Here is a 16,774-nt window from a genome sequence, read left to right on the forward strand (position 1 = left end):
ATTATTGGCTTTTAACCTATTTAAAAGTTTCCCCCAAATATATCTAACTGCTTAGTCTGAACCATTTTTCTTAAGCTTCATGTCTAAAGTCTTCTTGCACAAATGCATATAACTGCCCAGCTGCCCAAAACAATCATTTGTCAGCAATGGATAAGTTGTGAACTCTGTATTTAAAGTCCCCCATCTTTATTAAATGAACTGGACAGTATATTATGGCAGGGATATCCGTGTTAACTTATCATCATTTTACAACTTTATATGCTTTTTGGAGTTTAGGTATTTTTCCTTGGATCATATCTTAGGTAAATCATCATGTCTTGCAAGCTTGGCTATTAACAGCAGTGTCCTTTCATTCCCGTTTTCTCCAGACTCCTGATTTACACAGTTTAAAACCTTGGCCATATCCCTTAAATTCCAAGGAGATAGTGTAATTAAATTTGTACTTTTTACAAGTCGTACTCGATAAATCTGAATAAATTAACAAGGCATTACGAAGACTGCTACATTAAATTTGCATAGTGTGTTTAATGAATATGCAAGTGCAAGTGAAAAGGTCTGCTACTGTGAACTCTTGAAATTAGCATAACTACTTCCAGCATGTTTCTTAAATAATGCTCTCATTTGCACATCACTGAGTTGGCTAATTCTAACTTCAGTCAGTGCAGCCTCATAATTAAGACTCCTGCTTTAATTTTTAATGAAGTTTACGTTACATCAATCCTGACAGTAATGAGAGGGACATGGAAACAAAAAGGGTGCTAATAATTAAATTCACCAGCCAGTTTGCGGCACAGTAATTCCTGAGGAGAAATTACATGGCTAATTATTAATTTGCTATTCATCCCATTCCACGGATAGACTCTCATAACGGCTTGTCTTGGTACCAGTTATGCTGAGAAGCAGAATGCCTTTTCACTGCCCCCAACGATTGGGAGGCCTCACATGGATTTTAGTGCGCAATTAATCATTTTGGCATCCCGATTAAATGCGTTTTACTAGTGCCCATTTATTAGTCGATATTACCTGAGTTGGTTTAGCGCCTGTTGAAGTCTGTCACTGGGATGAGGACATAAATACGGTAATGATTGAATAACATTGCTGATATGAGACCTGTTCATTACTGCAGCAGAATTTAAACCTCAAAAACATTTTGAAAAATTACGTGGAAACATTCTTTTCTTGTGTTTTTATATAAACAAATGACTAACTAACGTACAAAACAACATACAATAAATTAATGCCATAAAAAATGTTTAATTTGTTTGGACAAAATTACTTAAAATCGTACTGGTTACATATAGTATAATCTATAACCTCCTCAGGTTAGAAAAGGAGAGCTTGTTCAGAAATACCGAATGTTAAAAATCCAAGTGGCCTCATAAGCCTTGAGGGGTGAGTCTTGACATGTAATTTGAGTCTGAGGCACAAACCCAAGATTTCATCCCTGAAAGAGAGAAATATAGGATTACAGCTGTTCGACAATGACAAGTACTGAGAGAAACACATTTTACAACTGTTTGAAATAATCTCTGAGATCTTAACATCAAAACATTTCAAATCGTAGATGACATTTGTACATACAGTGGGGCAAATAAGTATTTAGTCAACCAACAATTGTGCATGTTCTCCCACTTGAAAATATTAGAGAGACCTGTAATCTTCAACATGGGTAAACCTCAACTATGAGAGACAGAATGTGGAAAAAAAAAACAGAAAATCACATTGTTTGATTTTTTAAAAACATTATTTGCAAATCATGGTGGAAAATAAGTATTTGGTCAATACCAAAAGTTCATCTCAATACTTTGTTATGTACCCTTTGTTGGCAATAACGGGGGCCAAACATTTTCTGTAACTAACTCTTCACAAGCTTTTCACACACTGTTGCTTGTATTTTGGTCCATTTCTCCATGCAGATCTCCTCTAGAGCAGTGATGTTTTGGGGCTGTCGTTGGGCAACACGGACTTTCAACTCCATCCACAGATTTTCTATGGGGTTGAGATCTGGAGACTGGCTAGGCCACTCCAGGACCGTGAAATGCTTCTTACGAAGGCACTCCTTTGTTGCCCTGGCTGTGTGTTTGGGATCATTGTCATGCTGAAAGACCCGGCCACGTCTCATCTTCAATGCCCTTGCTGATGGAAGGAGATTTTCACTCAAAATCCTTAAATACATGGCCCCATTGATTCTTTCCTTTACACAGATCAGTTGTCCTGGTCCCTTTGCAGAAAAACAGCCCCAAAGCATGATGTTTCCACCCCCATGCTTCACAGTGGGTATTGTGTTCTTTGAATGCAATTCAGTATTCTTTGTCATCCAAACACGAGAACCTGTGTTTCTACCAAAAGTTCTATTTTGGTTTCATCTGACCGTAACACATTCTCCCAGTCCTCTTCTGGATCATCCAAATGCTCTTTAGCGAACCGCAGACGGGCCTGGATGTGTACTGGCTTCAGCAGGGGGACACGTCTGGCAGTGCAGGATTTGGATCCCTGGCGGCACATTGTGTTACTGATAGTAGCCTTTGTTACTGTGGTCCCAGCTCTCTGTAGGTCATTCACTAGGTCCCCCTGTGTGGTTCTGGGATTTTTGCTCACCGTTCTTGTAATCATTTTGACGCCACGGGATGATATCTTGCATGGAGCCCCAGATCGAGGGAGATTATCAATGGTCTTGTATGTCTTCCATTTTCTAATAATTGCTCCCACAGTTGATTTCTTTACACCAAGCGTTTTACCTATTGCAGATTCAGTCTTCCCAGCCTGGTGCAGGTCTACAATTTTGTCTCTGGTGTCCTTCGACAGCTCTTTGGTCTTGGCCATAGTGGAGTTTGGAGTGTGACTGACTGACATTGTGGACAGAGTTAAAACAGGTGCCATTAATGCAGGTAATGAGTGGAGCCTCGTTAGACCTCGTTGGAAGAAGTTAGACTTCTTTGACAGCCAGGAAATCTTGCTTGTTTGTAGGTGACCAAATGCTTATTTTCCACTCTAAATTGGAAAGAAATTCTTTAAAAATCAAACAAAGTGATTTTCTGTTTTTTTTCCCCTCCACATTCTGTCTCTCATGGTTGAGGTTTACCCATGTTGACAATTACAGATTACAGATATTTCTAATATTTACAAGTGGGAGAACTTGCACAATTAGTGGTTGACTAAATACTTACTTCCCACACTGTAAATATAACCAGTGGAGAAATTGTTTTGCCTTTAACTGAAACTAATGTCAGGTGAATGGCCCCTCATTCATGCAACTCATTCTGCATAAAAAGAAACTATGTTCTTTTTCAAAAGTTTGTTCACACATCCCTTGTAGTCATAGTCCTATAACCATGTATTAATGGTCATATATGAGCAACAGTGACTAATACATGACCTAGTGATTTTCATCACCAAGTCATTACTTTTAAAGCTGCTCCAAATGTTTTTTATCTTCAGTGTGACACTTCTTCAAAGTACTTTATCCTCCTAGTTTTTACAACAACAACATTTTCTTCAGAAAGTTAATCATTTGTGATTGTAAATAGTGTTGGATTAGGCAGGGGAACAGAACATTTCCCGAGCTGAAAAGAATGTTAATATCTCCATGGAGCTCGCCGTCTGTGTGACCAATGGTGATGATTCTTGATATGGGGCAATACTTGACATTTCATAGGATTTCTTCTGTTCCTTCCCATCAGTCCGTTATAATAACCCAAACCTTAACTCCAGATCAAATTTGTTTGACAGAAATGTAATTGCATTCTTTTGTGTGCCTGCCGCAGCCCGTGTGTATTATTCCTGAGTATAATTCAAATGGTTTGCTACCGCTGAAGTACTTGCTCCTGAACACGTCAGAGTCAACAGCATTAGTTTCAAGTGTCGCCTCTTAAGGGCCTACACTAATCAACATCACAGTTCATTTGCTGTGTTGCCACTAGCCTTCACTGACAAATCCCCTATACCGAATGTTGCTTCAAGTGCCCTTTATCAACAAGATTTCAGACACATAAATACATATTCTTCTCTCAGAATTCGCCATGCTCTCCGTGGTCCTCTGCTGCCTGTAGCACAGGGTTGCATCTCCACTCTGACATTGAAGTCTTGAGGAATAATGATGCTCCGATGTGTTACTATTTTCCCTACATGTACAAATATCCAAGCCTCAACTTAATTATTATAACAAAATCCTCGTTTCCTGCGCCCTTTTTGATTAGTTGTGGATTAACGAGACCTTTATGTTTTCCTCACCACAGTGCAGGTTAGCTCCCCATATTACTAAACAAATGAATTAGTGCCTGGAAATGTGTCATGCCTATTACCTCTCAGCAGTGAGCTGGTCAAGCATGCAGAAGCAGTATACAGCGTATTCGTGTGACATTGCTTATTTGTGTTTCTCTGAAAAGTCATTTTGGGATACAGTGTACTTGTGAGGCTTGTTATGATTGTATTTAAGTCTTACAAGAGCATACGTTACCGCCCAATTAAAACATAAATTAAAAGGGGAACACGGTTGTACAGTTGTATGGAAAAGTATCTGAACGTTTTGGAATTTCTCACATTTCTGCTTAAAATCACCATCAAATGTGATCTGATCTTTGTCAAAATCACACAGATGTAAAAACAGTGTCTGCTTTGACTAAAACCACCCAAACATTTATAGGTTTTCATACTTTGATTAGGATAGCATGTAAACAATGACAGAAGGGGGGAAAATAAGTAAGGGAACCCTCTGCCTAAGGAGACTTAAGGAGCAGTTGAAACCAATTTTTTCCAAACAATTTAAGTCAGGTGTGTGCTCAATCACTGAGGAGTGGTTTAAAGCTGCCCTGCCACTATGAAACACACACCTGGTATTGTCTTTTTTTTTTTTTTTTTTTTTTTTTTTTTTAAAACCTGTCCTGTTCAGCTGTTTGACACAGAGAATGGAAGTCTAAGTGCCCGGATTCTGAACAGTTTTAATGTTTCACATTGAGAGTCTGACATACTCCCATTGTGATCATTCAAAATACCTTTTTATTATGACAAAGCAGCGAACAGGAAGGGATTATGGGGGGACAGAAGAAAAGAAATACAAGAGAAGAAGGAAAAGAAACACATACACAAACAACAACTAGAAATACATTGAACATCTAAACTAGTTAATAATATGCTGGTGCTATCGTCAGCGAGATGTATTTCCGGTTTACACCATGTGGGGGCCTATTGGCCAGTGAAAGAGGAGAATGGGGGTGGGGGTGTCTATAAACTAAGTGATTGAAAGGGGTAGAGTGTACACAAATCAGTTCTGTGATCTAGAACCCAGTAATCGTGTGAATCTCTTATGAGTGTAAGCCCGTTGGCGACCAACCCTACGCCACCGCATCGCCAATCCCGGCACCGGGACCCCCAACCAGAGCATGCCCTACCACATCCAGCAGCACGCAGGCCCCACCGGGCGCGCGACAGCCACGCAGACGGGCGGAGAAGCCGCGCGGGCGCCAACCCAGGGCCACGGCCCCCACCCAGCCAGCCCGGGGAGGGAGGGCGGGCGGGCGGGGGGGCGGGGGGCCATGCGCAGCCCATCCCTCCTCCCGCAGCCCAGCAAAGGAGCCATCGTCCCCCCCCCGGGACCCAGGGTGGTCCCCCGGGCCATCCGCGCACCCATCAACCAGCCTTCAGGGATGGCAGGAGGGGACGCATCACCAACCCCACGCCTACACCCACCCACACCCGCCCACCCGGGCCACGAGCCACAGCCGCAGCCCCCCAACCGGCACGACACGCCACGGGACCCCCAGCGGCCCACCAAGCCCCAGGCAAGGCAGGGTCCCCCACCGGTGCAGGCGACACCCCGCTGATACACCGGCGCCCAGCCAGCGACCCGTGACGGAGCGCAGGGCGGATGCCCAGCCAGAGAAGAGAGGGGAAGGCGGAGGCAGGAGAACGCCCAGGAACTGCCACGGGGCGATGCAAGATCGGAGACCCGACCCCCCAACCTACTCCCGCGGCCGGCAGCCGAGGCAGAGGGGAGGCCACACCCCAGGAGCCACGCCATATAGAAAAAGTGTGGGACCCACCTACCACCCTATTACTGTGGCTGCCAGGTTCCCAACTGGCAGCCATCACCCAGCACCGTGATGGGGGTGTGAGGGGAGGGTAGTGCAATGTATGCATTAAAATAGGAGAGCTTGGCTTGGGGCAGTGGGACCGCAGCATGGAGCTTCTGCCCAGCCTGGTATTGTCTTGATGAGAAGCATTGTCTGATGTGCATCATGGCTCGGTCAAATGAGCTGTCCGAAGACCTGCAATCAAGGATTGTTTATTTGTATAAAGCTGGGAAAGGATACAACACCATCTCTAAAAGTCTGGATGTTCGTCAATCGACAATCAGAGAAGTTGTCTACAAATGGAGAGAGTTTGGCACTGTTGCTTCTCTCTGAATTAGTGGCCGTCCACCAAAGACAACGCCAAGATTTCACTGCAGAATACTCAGAGAGGTAAAAAAGAACCCTAGAGTGTCTGCTAAAGACTTACAGAAATCACTGGCACAGTCCAATATCTCTGCACACATCAACTATATGTAAAACTATGGCCAAGAATGGTGTTCAACACCTCATCCCCACCGTGAAGCATGGGGGAGGGAGCATCATGATTTGGGGCTGTTTAGGCTGCTTCGGGGCCTGGACAACTTGCAATCATCAATGGAAGAATGAATTCAAAATTTTATCAGGATGTTTTGCGGGAAAACCTGAGGCTGTCTGACAGACAGTTGAAGCTAAAAAGAGGATGGATGCTGTAACAAGACAATGATCCAAAACACAGAAGTAAATCAACTTCAGAATGGTTTCGGAAGAACAAAACACACATTCTGGAGTGGCCAAGGCAAAGTTTAGACTTGAACCCCATTGAGATGCTGTGGAAAGACCTAAAGGCAGCGATTCTTGCCAAACATCACGGTAATCTGACTGAACTACAGCAATTTTGTAGAGATGAATGGCCTAAGATTAGTTCTGATCAATGTGCCAGACTGATCTGAAGCTATAGGAAGCGTCTGGTTGAAGTTATTGCTGCCAAAGGGAGGGCCAAAAAATATTAAATGTGATGGTTCACTTACTTATTTTCCCCCTTCTGTCATTGCTTGCATACTATCCTCATTAAAATATGAAAACCTATAAATGTTTGGGTGGTTTTAGTTAAAGCAGACACCGATTTTTCATCAGTGTGATTTTGACAAAGCTCAGATCACATTTGATGGTGATTTTATGCAGAAATGTGAGAAATTCCAAAGTGTTCAGATACTTTTTCATACCTCTGTAAGTCCAAGGACACTTTTTTTGTATGTCATCTAAATCTAGACCAGCACACGTATGTGCCTAAGAGGGATTTGTGGTTTGTAATTTCAAGGACAGACACAAGGAATCGCTTTGGAAATCAGGAGGGTTGCTTCACTTACATACCTCTTACGCACTAGCATAAATGGGCAGGCTTCTTTCCATTCCCTTTAAAACATTAATGTGTTTCTTTGCACTAGTTTTCCTTTACCTGACAGAAAGTGGAAGTAGTTTGCTCAGTGGAAGGTTGACACACAGTTGGCATAAGGATGTAGATGTAATGGGCAGATCGCGTGAATTTGGCCAAGGAGTTCTGCACAATGAAATGGGTATTTGGAGACCACATTCCACACTGCTCACTCGTGCCAACCCCTGTAACCCCAGCGTCCCAGGAGAATACATTGTGGGTGCCAGCAAACGAGGATGCTTTTCCATCAAAACCAAGAATATTTTGTGTTTTAGGAGCACGACTATGATATGCATCACTGCAGCCGTGGCTAACTTTGGCTTATTTGCAGTGCATGTTTCCAATCTTTGAGCAGTGACTTGAGCAGCAGGGATTGGTGAAATGAGGCTATTTTTAAATCTTGCAATCAGGTTTAAAGCAGCAAACTCCTTCAACACTAAATGATAGTCTGTAGGTAAAATCACATTGTCTTGTCTGTTTTACTGAGACAACTAGATGTCTGGACAATAATTATGTTCGCAAACTTTTCACAACTATTTTGAGAGTTTAAATCCAAACATATATAGTGTACAGTATTACCTTCCCCGTGGGTTTCCCCACCATTAGACGTGTGTTTTTGTTTATTAGTGTGATAAACACCTTTCATATTTTTATTATTATTATGTATTGTGTTGTTCTGGTCTTTGGCTTGGTTAGCCATCCTTGGAGATTTGAGTTTTTCCCCCATGTATAAGATGAAAGACGGAAAGAAAATGCCCCTCATTTGGTCCCAGTTGGTTAAGTGTGTTCCGATCACTGCCAAGGTCTGGATGAACACAAGCTGCACAAAAGACCGCCATGCCTTCCAACCACAAAAGCACACAATAAAAAAAGGATTTGCCTGATGTCTTAAATCCCCAAAGGAGTGAATGACTTGTTTGTGGCATTGCTGTAGCGGTCTAATGAACACCAATGTCAACTAAATGATCACTAATCTTTTTAACCTTAATTCTTTTGATTAATTTCAGGTAAACGGCGCATTTGAACCTGCCAGCAGTTCTCTATGAGGTGATGAAAAGATAATAGAAAAGTGAGGGCAACTGAGAGAAGCGAGGTTGGAGGTTAAACCCACAACTTTGACCCACAGGGGTCAAACTGTAAGTGACCCACTATATCAATCCATTTAGAGCTCTTCACTGCTTATGTCACGTTTGATGTTTCCCCACATCATCATTGCCGAGTAGTTATGATTTTCAAAGCCCTCTTCCTCCGTCTTTATCCTTCCATTAATATTATTTCATCCTGTGATCCCATTTCTCATTGCGCAGCTCAAAGCCCCCATCTAATTTTTATCCGCTCCGAAATGTAACGCTTTGTGACTGAGCTTAATTCATATTTTTTCTCCCCCTCCTGTGCATAATAGCCCTTTTTTATCACCCTGCTTTACGGTGAAAGTTCACTCTCCTGTTGAGATTATTGTTAATATATTATGATCGCAATGTGCCTTGATATTGCATTATTCGCTCATTTTCAGCAATGGAGCCTGGAATCTGCATAATTATCATTCATGTAAAAGCTTTTCGTTACGAAACATTGTATAGTAATGACGGCCTCCTGCTTTCCGTAGCATTGAAATGGACTGTCACATTGTTATTCTGTTTTTTCCTCTCATCTTCCTCCCCCATTTACATCTCCTTGCTTTCACCAGCCTCTTTGTTTCTCCTCTCTTATCTGTCAGCCGATAACTATCATGCGTAGTTTAATAGGATGATTTGTTGTTAGGCAGACGTGTGTCAGAATAAGATGGAAAAAAGCTAAATGATGAAATGAACGTACGAGCGTGCTGTCTTGTCTGTAATGAATCGTGCGGTGGGTTGAGGGGCATGCGGGGGGTCTCTGTTTTGGTTCCAGTCGGCAGCACAAACATGGACCTCAGGTAGTGCACTCATCAGTCCTGCTGTTTCTCGCCATATGGAGTCAATGATCTGGGAGAGCCCTTCACACACACACGCTCACACACGCTTTGATTGCTGTACATCTGACTTTCCAAGATGATCCTGTTGTGGTTTGATTGACACTACAATATTTTTATTATTGTGGTCATGTGGGTACGAAATATCCCAGGTGTCTATGATATTATGGCTGAACTTATTTGCGAGGCATTCCATTTCATAACTTACTTCAGTTAAAACCACAATAATAACAAAACAAATAAATTAGAATCACACTTTCAGTAAATTTCACAATAAATCGTTGCTATATCACCCAGTGTAAATAAACAGCTATTTAATGCAACTCCCTTGATTGTCCCCATCTTATGGTCATATAGTGAAACTGCTACCAATTACTATTGGATTTGAGCTAGTTCAAAATTTAAAAAAAAAATGCTTAAAGCTATAGTGTAAATTATTTTTTTAAAGAAACACAATAAATTATTATAATTATTTTTTTAAAAATATCTCTTTCTTCCTAATTTCCCTAAACATTAAACTGGATAAAAACGCACAAGTACAAATTGAATTAGACGTTCCCGCCTCCGCACAATTGAGATATCAGTTACAGATGATGTACCGTATAATGAATGCCTAATTTATGTAATTAGACCATTAAGCATAATCCGAGCATATGCTCTGAAAGCCCCGAGGTCTTTTTCCAGGTACTCCCTCTTATGTCTCGCCGTACAAAACAACAAATGGAGTGGGACGAGGAACACTGATCTCGTTTGTTTGATGACATATAATAAAAGAGAAAAGCACGGCAAAAAAATAACATTATACCAGATGATGTTTTCACGCAGCGCCACTCTCCTCTTAGCTCGTGAGGATGGCCTTTAAGAAGTGCGAGTGTCCCGTCACATGGGCTAAATTTGGCATTGAGGAGCTCCTTATGAGGGCCCTCCGTCTGCTAATTAATTGTCATTCTGCTGAATATTCATACTTTACCATCAGAGCGTCCTTAATTGCACCGTAAAACATCTCCGGGGGCTGAAATCACCGCGGACTTAATTAGAAGCTGGACCTATTGGTTGACATGGAAATTGTTTTCTCTTATGGCTCCCACACTAATGCGCAAGCCATGACAAATCTCTTTAAATCCTCGCTCATACTTTTTTTTCCTGCATCAGTTTTATATATTCACGTATTGCAATTAATTATCATGTTTTTCGAGTGAAATGAAAACGTAGAACCTTGAATTCATTCGACTAATTTATGACTTGCACAAGGGGAAATTATACATTGAGGTAAAAAAGAGAATGCACAATAATTTGTATAAAGGAATAAAATATGAAACAAAAAAATACAAAATAACGAATAATAAAATTTCACACTCAGGCAATATTTTGAATGTTGCAAAAACATACGTGTTGGATTGAGTAAAACGACAAATGGCCCCAAATTATGCATTACATACAAATTGTGATTGAGCTGCAATATTTGCATTTATCAATGTTTATGAGCTCATCCCCATTCTATGTGTATTAAGTACCACTCTCCGCCCTTAATGGTTCCATAAAAACGCGTGTTTTTTTCCCACCCCTGCGTGACTCTGGGTGGCAGCATATCTCAACCGGCTTCAGTGTGTGACAATATTGTTTGGCTATCATTCGCTGCTTTAGGATGAATGGCATCGATCCTCTTTTAACAACATTTGTTTCCTATTGTGTTACTCGGCGCGGCAGAGGAGGGCAGACGTGTGAAAGTGGCTGTTTGATTCTCTTTTTCATCCCCGTGACCTCGGCTATTGTGTCTCGTCACCCTGGGAATGTCACGCCTCACTACTCTACTTTAAGATGTTGCAGAGAGTGCCCTTTGTTTTCCCCTCCTCTTTTTTTATTTTTTTAAACCTTGCACAAAATTGTTCTTGGGTGTACCCCCCTCCTGCTTATAAAGGATACTTCAGACTGAGGCACGGTTCACAAGTGCAATGCAATTTGGCTTATCCCAACCTTTGTTCGTTTTTTTTTTTCCTACAAATGACCAAACATAGTGCAGGCTTGATCTACTGCTGCTTGAACTCGGGAGATGGGTGCAGCTTGAGAGCCTATTCACAATCAGAGTCATGGTGGTATTTTCAGTGTGCGCACTGGACACGGACCCTATGCTGATATCCCATTAGTTTGAAGCACACTTTTTGTGTGACAACAACAAAAACAAAACAAAAAAACCCAACCTTTTTTTTAACTGAACGTAAACGAATAAAATAGACAAAGATTAATCATTGCAATAATAGGACCATATGCGTAAAAAAGAATGAGGCGTAAAAGCACTCTTGACATTTACAACAGTTACAGAATAAAATGAGCGTCAATTCCAGATGATGCGATTGACTTTTACGCGCACGAATTAAATACAATAATAGCCCCCTCCCTCCCTTTCTTATTTTAAAATAGTAAATTCACGACTGAATGGGTGTCAAAAGTTGTTTATCCATGGCGATGTGTTGTCATTATTCGCACTTCCTTTTGCACAAAACCTTTTGGGCTGAACATTAATAGGAACTGACAGGTGTTAAAAGCCACTCTGCAGGGGAAGACCCCCTTCCCTCCCTTAAAAAAAACCACATACTCTTTAAAATATGTTTTAAGTTTTCACTGCACACCCCAATTTTTTTTTTTTACTGTTAATATTTTTTAAAAAAATCAATTTGTCTTTGTGTATTTTGAGCCAAGAGGATGCTCTTTCAGGGGCAGCCTCTGCTTTCTTTCTTTTTTTTTTGCCCAAAATGTCCCCCGCAATGCGATTCTTTTCTGTAATCCGTCAGACTGGTGATGGGATGCATTGTGGATTTATTGGGGTGGCGGTGGTGGTGACGGTGGCGAGGGGGTGAGCTTTTGGAATTAGCATAAATTATGAGCAAATCTGCGTGTGCGTGTGTGTGGTCCTCGCCATTGCAAACCCTCCAAGCGGAAAGGTGGCCCTGCGTGCCCCCCTACTTCCCCCCCAAAAAGCTTGAATAGCAGTCGTTCAAAATAGGCTTCCCATTTGGTTTCCACATTCATATAATTGACTTATGGATATTTTATACAGTTTTCCACCACACCATCTTCAAGGGTTTATTTGCATTCCTGAAGTACTTTCACTCTGCTTTCCATAAACACAATGGGACTGATTGCCTCATGAAGTTTGGAGTTTGAACAGCATTGTTTGCATTGTGTTCCAAATGTTTTCATGCCATTCACTTCCTCGAAAATGTTTACTGTGCATTTTTGGGAAACAATGGAACAATAAATTCATCCAATTGTTAAACAGAAAATGGTTGTGGGAATTAATTTCTAACACTTATTTGTATTATCAATTTTAAAAATTATTCATGTTCTTTTTTTTTTTTTTTTTAAAACAAAAATGATTATTATAGATAATTAAAAAAATATACTAATGAAATTACGCACATCCATTTAATAAATATTGATAAATATTACGTGCAAAATTCCCCTTTAAAAAAACCCAAACTTCAAATGCCGCTGTACTGTTGTGAAATATCTGTGCAAGTGTCAAGCATACGCGCATACCTGCACACACTGAGTGCCATCGCAGTTCAATTCCGGCTGCCGAGCCTTTTCACCCCTTTTCTGTCTTCAAATGGAAATGATTTCCATTGGCCCAAGGTGTCCATGTAAATAGGTGTAAATGAAACCAGATTATGCCTTCCTCCCTCGCCCCCTCCCTCATCCTCCTCCTTTTTCCACCTCCTCCTCCTCCCATGGCAATTGTCATGTGATAGCAAAGAGGTGGCACATTAATGGAAGCGCCTCGGCGGGGGTCTTTTCTGCTCATGTCACTACATAAAACTATCAGATGGTTCGAGGAGGGCCATGGAGGCATCAGCCACTCAGTCCGGGACGGCCCAATGAAGTCTTGTGAGCTCCTCTAGCGGGACGAGCCGAGAAAAGACGCCCCTCTCTCCGAAGACATACAGACGCGCGGGCTAGGAAAAAAAGTCCTGCATGAAGAAACTCGCACCGAGGAATTAAGGGTCACTACTTTTTTCTCCTTGCTTTTTTTGGGGAGGGGGCGAAAGCTATAACGAGGATGCCTCGTCCTGGGAGAAACACGTACAGCGACCAGAAGCCTCCGTACTCGTACATCTCTCTCACGGCCATGGCCATCCAGAGCTGCCCGGAGAAGATGCTCCCCTTGAGTGAAATCTACAAGTTCATCATGGATCGATTCCCCTACTACCGAGAAAACACGCAGCGGTGGCAGAACTCGTTAAGACACAACTTGTCCTTCAACGACTGCTTCATCAAAATCCCGCGGCGTCCCGACCAACCGGGTAAAGGCAGCTTCTGGGCGCTGCACCCCAGCTGCGGGGACATGTTCGAGAACGGCAGTTTCTTGAGACGCCGTAAGCGCTTCAAGGTGCTCGGCGCTTCCGACCACTTGGCCCCCAGCAAGCAGTCGGACGCCGCCCACTACCTCCAGCAGCAGGCCAAGCTGCGTCTGAGTGCCCTGCAGGCGGCAACCGGCACTCACCTGCCCCAGATGTCCACCTACAACCTGGGGGTGTCCCAGACCTCCACGTTCAAGCACCCGTTCGCCATCGAGAACATTATCGCCAGAGAGTATAAAGTCCCGGGGAGCTTGGCCTTCTCCACCATGCAGTCCATGTCCGCCGGCTACCCGCTGCACAACCAACTCACCACGGCCTGGCCGCACATGTACAATAGTAGCGTGATGGACACGGCGGCGCCCATCTCCATGGCACCCAGCGACTACAGCGCGTACGGCGTGCCCATCAAGTCCCTGTGTCACGGGGCGCAGACTCTCCCGGCCATCCCGGTGCCCATCAAGCCCACGCCGACATCCATGGCCGGCTTCTCGGCGCTCCCGCACCACTTGCCCGCCTTCCTGTCCAACTCGCCCCAGTCTCTGAGCCCGACCTCCCCACAGACTGCCACCAGCCAAAGCAGCCCCGCCGCCCCCAACGAGACGCTCACCAGCCCGGCCACCCTGCAGTCGGTGGCGGTGCACTGACCAAATGGACCCCCGTCCCTCCTCTCCCTTCATCGGACAAAACGAACTACTGGTTGCGAACCCAAAGTTTATATATGTGTGTGTCGTACGTCGGACTCTATTCAAGGCGAGTTGCATATTGATTCACTTGTGTATATGTTGAATGTGTCGCTTTAAATCGTGTCCTAAAATATCCAGCACACAATCTCGCAGTATTGCTCTTCAAGAAAATATAAATTATTTGAAAAGTTTCACGTTGACTTCAACACGTTGAAGTTTCGTTAAGGCCCTATATGGAGCTTTCCGTTTTATACGCGCAAAACTTTTGCACACTTTTCTGTGTGACTACTGTAACGTTAATAAATAACACTGACGCTCTCCTCTAATAATAGAGTGATGGGCGAGGGTATACCAAATAGGCTAGATTTCCCATGTTAAAAAAAAGAAACAAAAACAACCGCCTCTCAAAAAAAGAGAAAATCATTCCAGTATTGAAAAAAATATATAAATGTGACGTGCTCAAAATGCAAGATGTGAATATCGCAAATAACTGATACTGAAATGTTGTAAAATGCACTTTTTAGTTATACGTTTTAGATATCTATTTTCCAGGAAAAAAAATAGTGTTCTGTGAAGCATTTAATTTAAAAAGGCTGTGGTGACCACGTGCATCAGTTGCTGTAAATTTGTACGGTTTTTTTTCAAGTGAAGCATGCATTCTAAACTTTAAAAAAATGTGTTAATGTTCATGTTTTTTTTTGTTTTGTTTATCCCACTTCTTTGTTTTACAAGCATGCGTGCTTTTGAAAAGTGTGCAAACAGTCTGCAATTAATTGGGGAAAAAAAGGTCATCCAAATATTTTCTCATTAAAAGTGAAGTAAACAATCAAAAATGTTTCTTGTTATTATTATAATTTCTGTTATCATTTTCGTTTAATTAAGTCAATCACAAATCGAAACGAGCTCTCAATTGAACCATCTGCCCGTGCTATAATTATTTTTTTCCCCTCAACGTTAACAATTGCTATTATCAGTTTGCTTAAGTGGCATCCCAACCTGTATGATTTCCGAGCGGGGGTCCTTTCCTCGAAGCAGAAAGACATGATTTGTGCTCTCCATTAGAATGCACGGTGCAGCCATGGCATGGCCACAGCGCACACAAGTGCGCTCATTCATCAAGCTGCGCGCTAAATGAAGGGGAAAAAGTGGAACAATAAACATTACAGCAAGCAATCTGCGCCCAAGATTTTCACCACTTTTAATACCGTCTAATGGAAAAATAACATTTTGCAGAAATTATGCGCGTAAAATGAAACAAACAAACAAGCAAACCAACAAAAAAAATACACCTGTATTGTCGCAGTTAAACAGTTTAACAAAACATTCTTCTCCATTTATTTATTTTCTACCTTATTTCAAACAAACTCAATTACTCGTCAGTCAATCGTAAGGCATTAAACAAATACATTCCGTCACTTTATGCAATGGACTAGATCAAATAAAGGCGATCGGGCCACTTCATTCTACTTCATTCACTCGGATTGAAAGTGCAAAGAATAGAAAACTTCAACTGGGCCACCAATGTAGATTTAGCCTTTTTCAGCAAGACAAAAAGACTGATTTTTTTCACAAACACATTGCTGACTGGGGAACTAGGAAACGAGCTGCGAGACCCTTTTGGAATTTAAATCCACCCCTCCCCCATGGCCTGTTTGTACAACAGTGTCACTTTTCTATTCACTTTTGTGTTGTGTGGGCAACATTAAGTCCTGATTGATTGCTGATGTTAGGACTTGGACAATCCATTACAAACCTTTTTTTTGGACCAAATAATTAAAATATTCAAAATACCCTAAATGTATATAAAATCAATTGAACACAATGTCATACATGATCCAAATTTAAAACAAACAAAATATTTACTTTTGAATTTTAACATTTTATGTTCTTGGGATAATTTTTCAAAATCGGGTTTTTTATGTATGATATCTAAAAACAAAGTTTTCACCGTACACAAAAAGATAATGTGAGTGCTGGGTGAATTGAAATGTATATATCTGTACAATTTATCTGCAAAGATTAAAAAAAAAAAAAACTAAAGTGACAGTTTTTTTTTCTTTTTTTTTTGGGAAAAAAAGTGATAGAAATACAGAGTGAAGAACACATTTTATTTCAGAGATGAAATTGGGAAGGTACAGGTCTGAAGTAGAGGGACAAGCTTTCAAAATTCATATTTAACAAAATCCAAACCAAAGACGTTCTGACCCACTTCTCATTTCATGTCATTAATTCCATGAAAAAGCAAAAAACAACTCCTGATGCAACTTTTAATTTGATAATTCCCCTGCACTAATGTTGTTGGC

General features: G+C 41.9%; 1 protein-coding gene across 3 annotated transcripts in view; it reads left to right on the forward strand.

The window, feature by feature from the left end:
• The window catches only part of foxb1a (forkhead box B1a), a 46,852-nt gene extending 30,545 nt beyond the window's left edge, over positions 1 to 16,307 (forward strand). For all 3 annotated transcript variants that reach the window (XM_057836623.1, XM_057836620.1, XM_057836622.1), the window contains 2 exons: positions 8,487 to 8,615; positions 13,254 to 16,307. In XM_057836623.1, the coding sequence (XP_057692606.1) occupies positions 13,488 to 14,432 (945 nt within the window). In that variant the 5' untranslated portion in view covers positions 8,487 to 8,615; positions 13,254 to 13,487 and the 3' untranslated portion in view covers positions 14,433 to 16,307. The remainder of the gene's footprint in view (positions 1 to 8,486; positions 8,616 to 13,253) is intronic.
• The last annotated feature ends 467 nt before the right edge of the window (positions 16,308 to 16,774 follow it).

Source organism: Corythoichthys intestinalis, chromosome 5 (assembly GCF_030265065.1).
Source record: "Corythoichthys intestinalis isolate RoL2023-P3 chromosome 5, ASM3026506v1, whole genome shotgun sequence".
Taxonomy (NCBI): Eukaryota; Metazoa; Chordata; class Actinopteri; order Syngnathiformes; family Syngnathidae; genus Corythoichthys; species Corythoichthys intestinalis.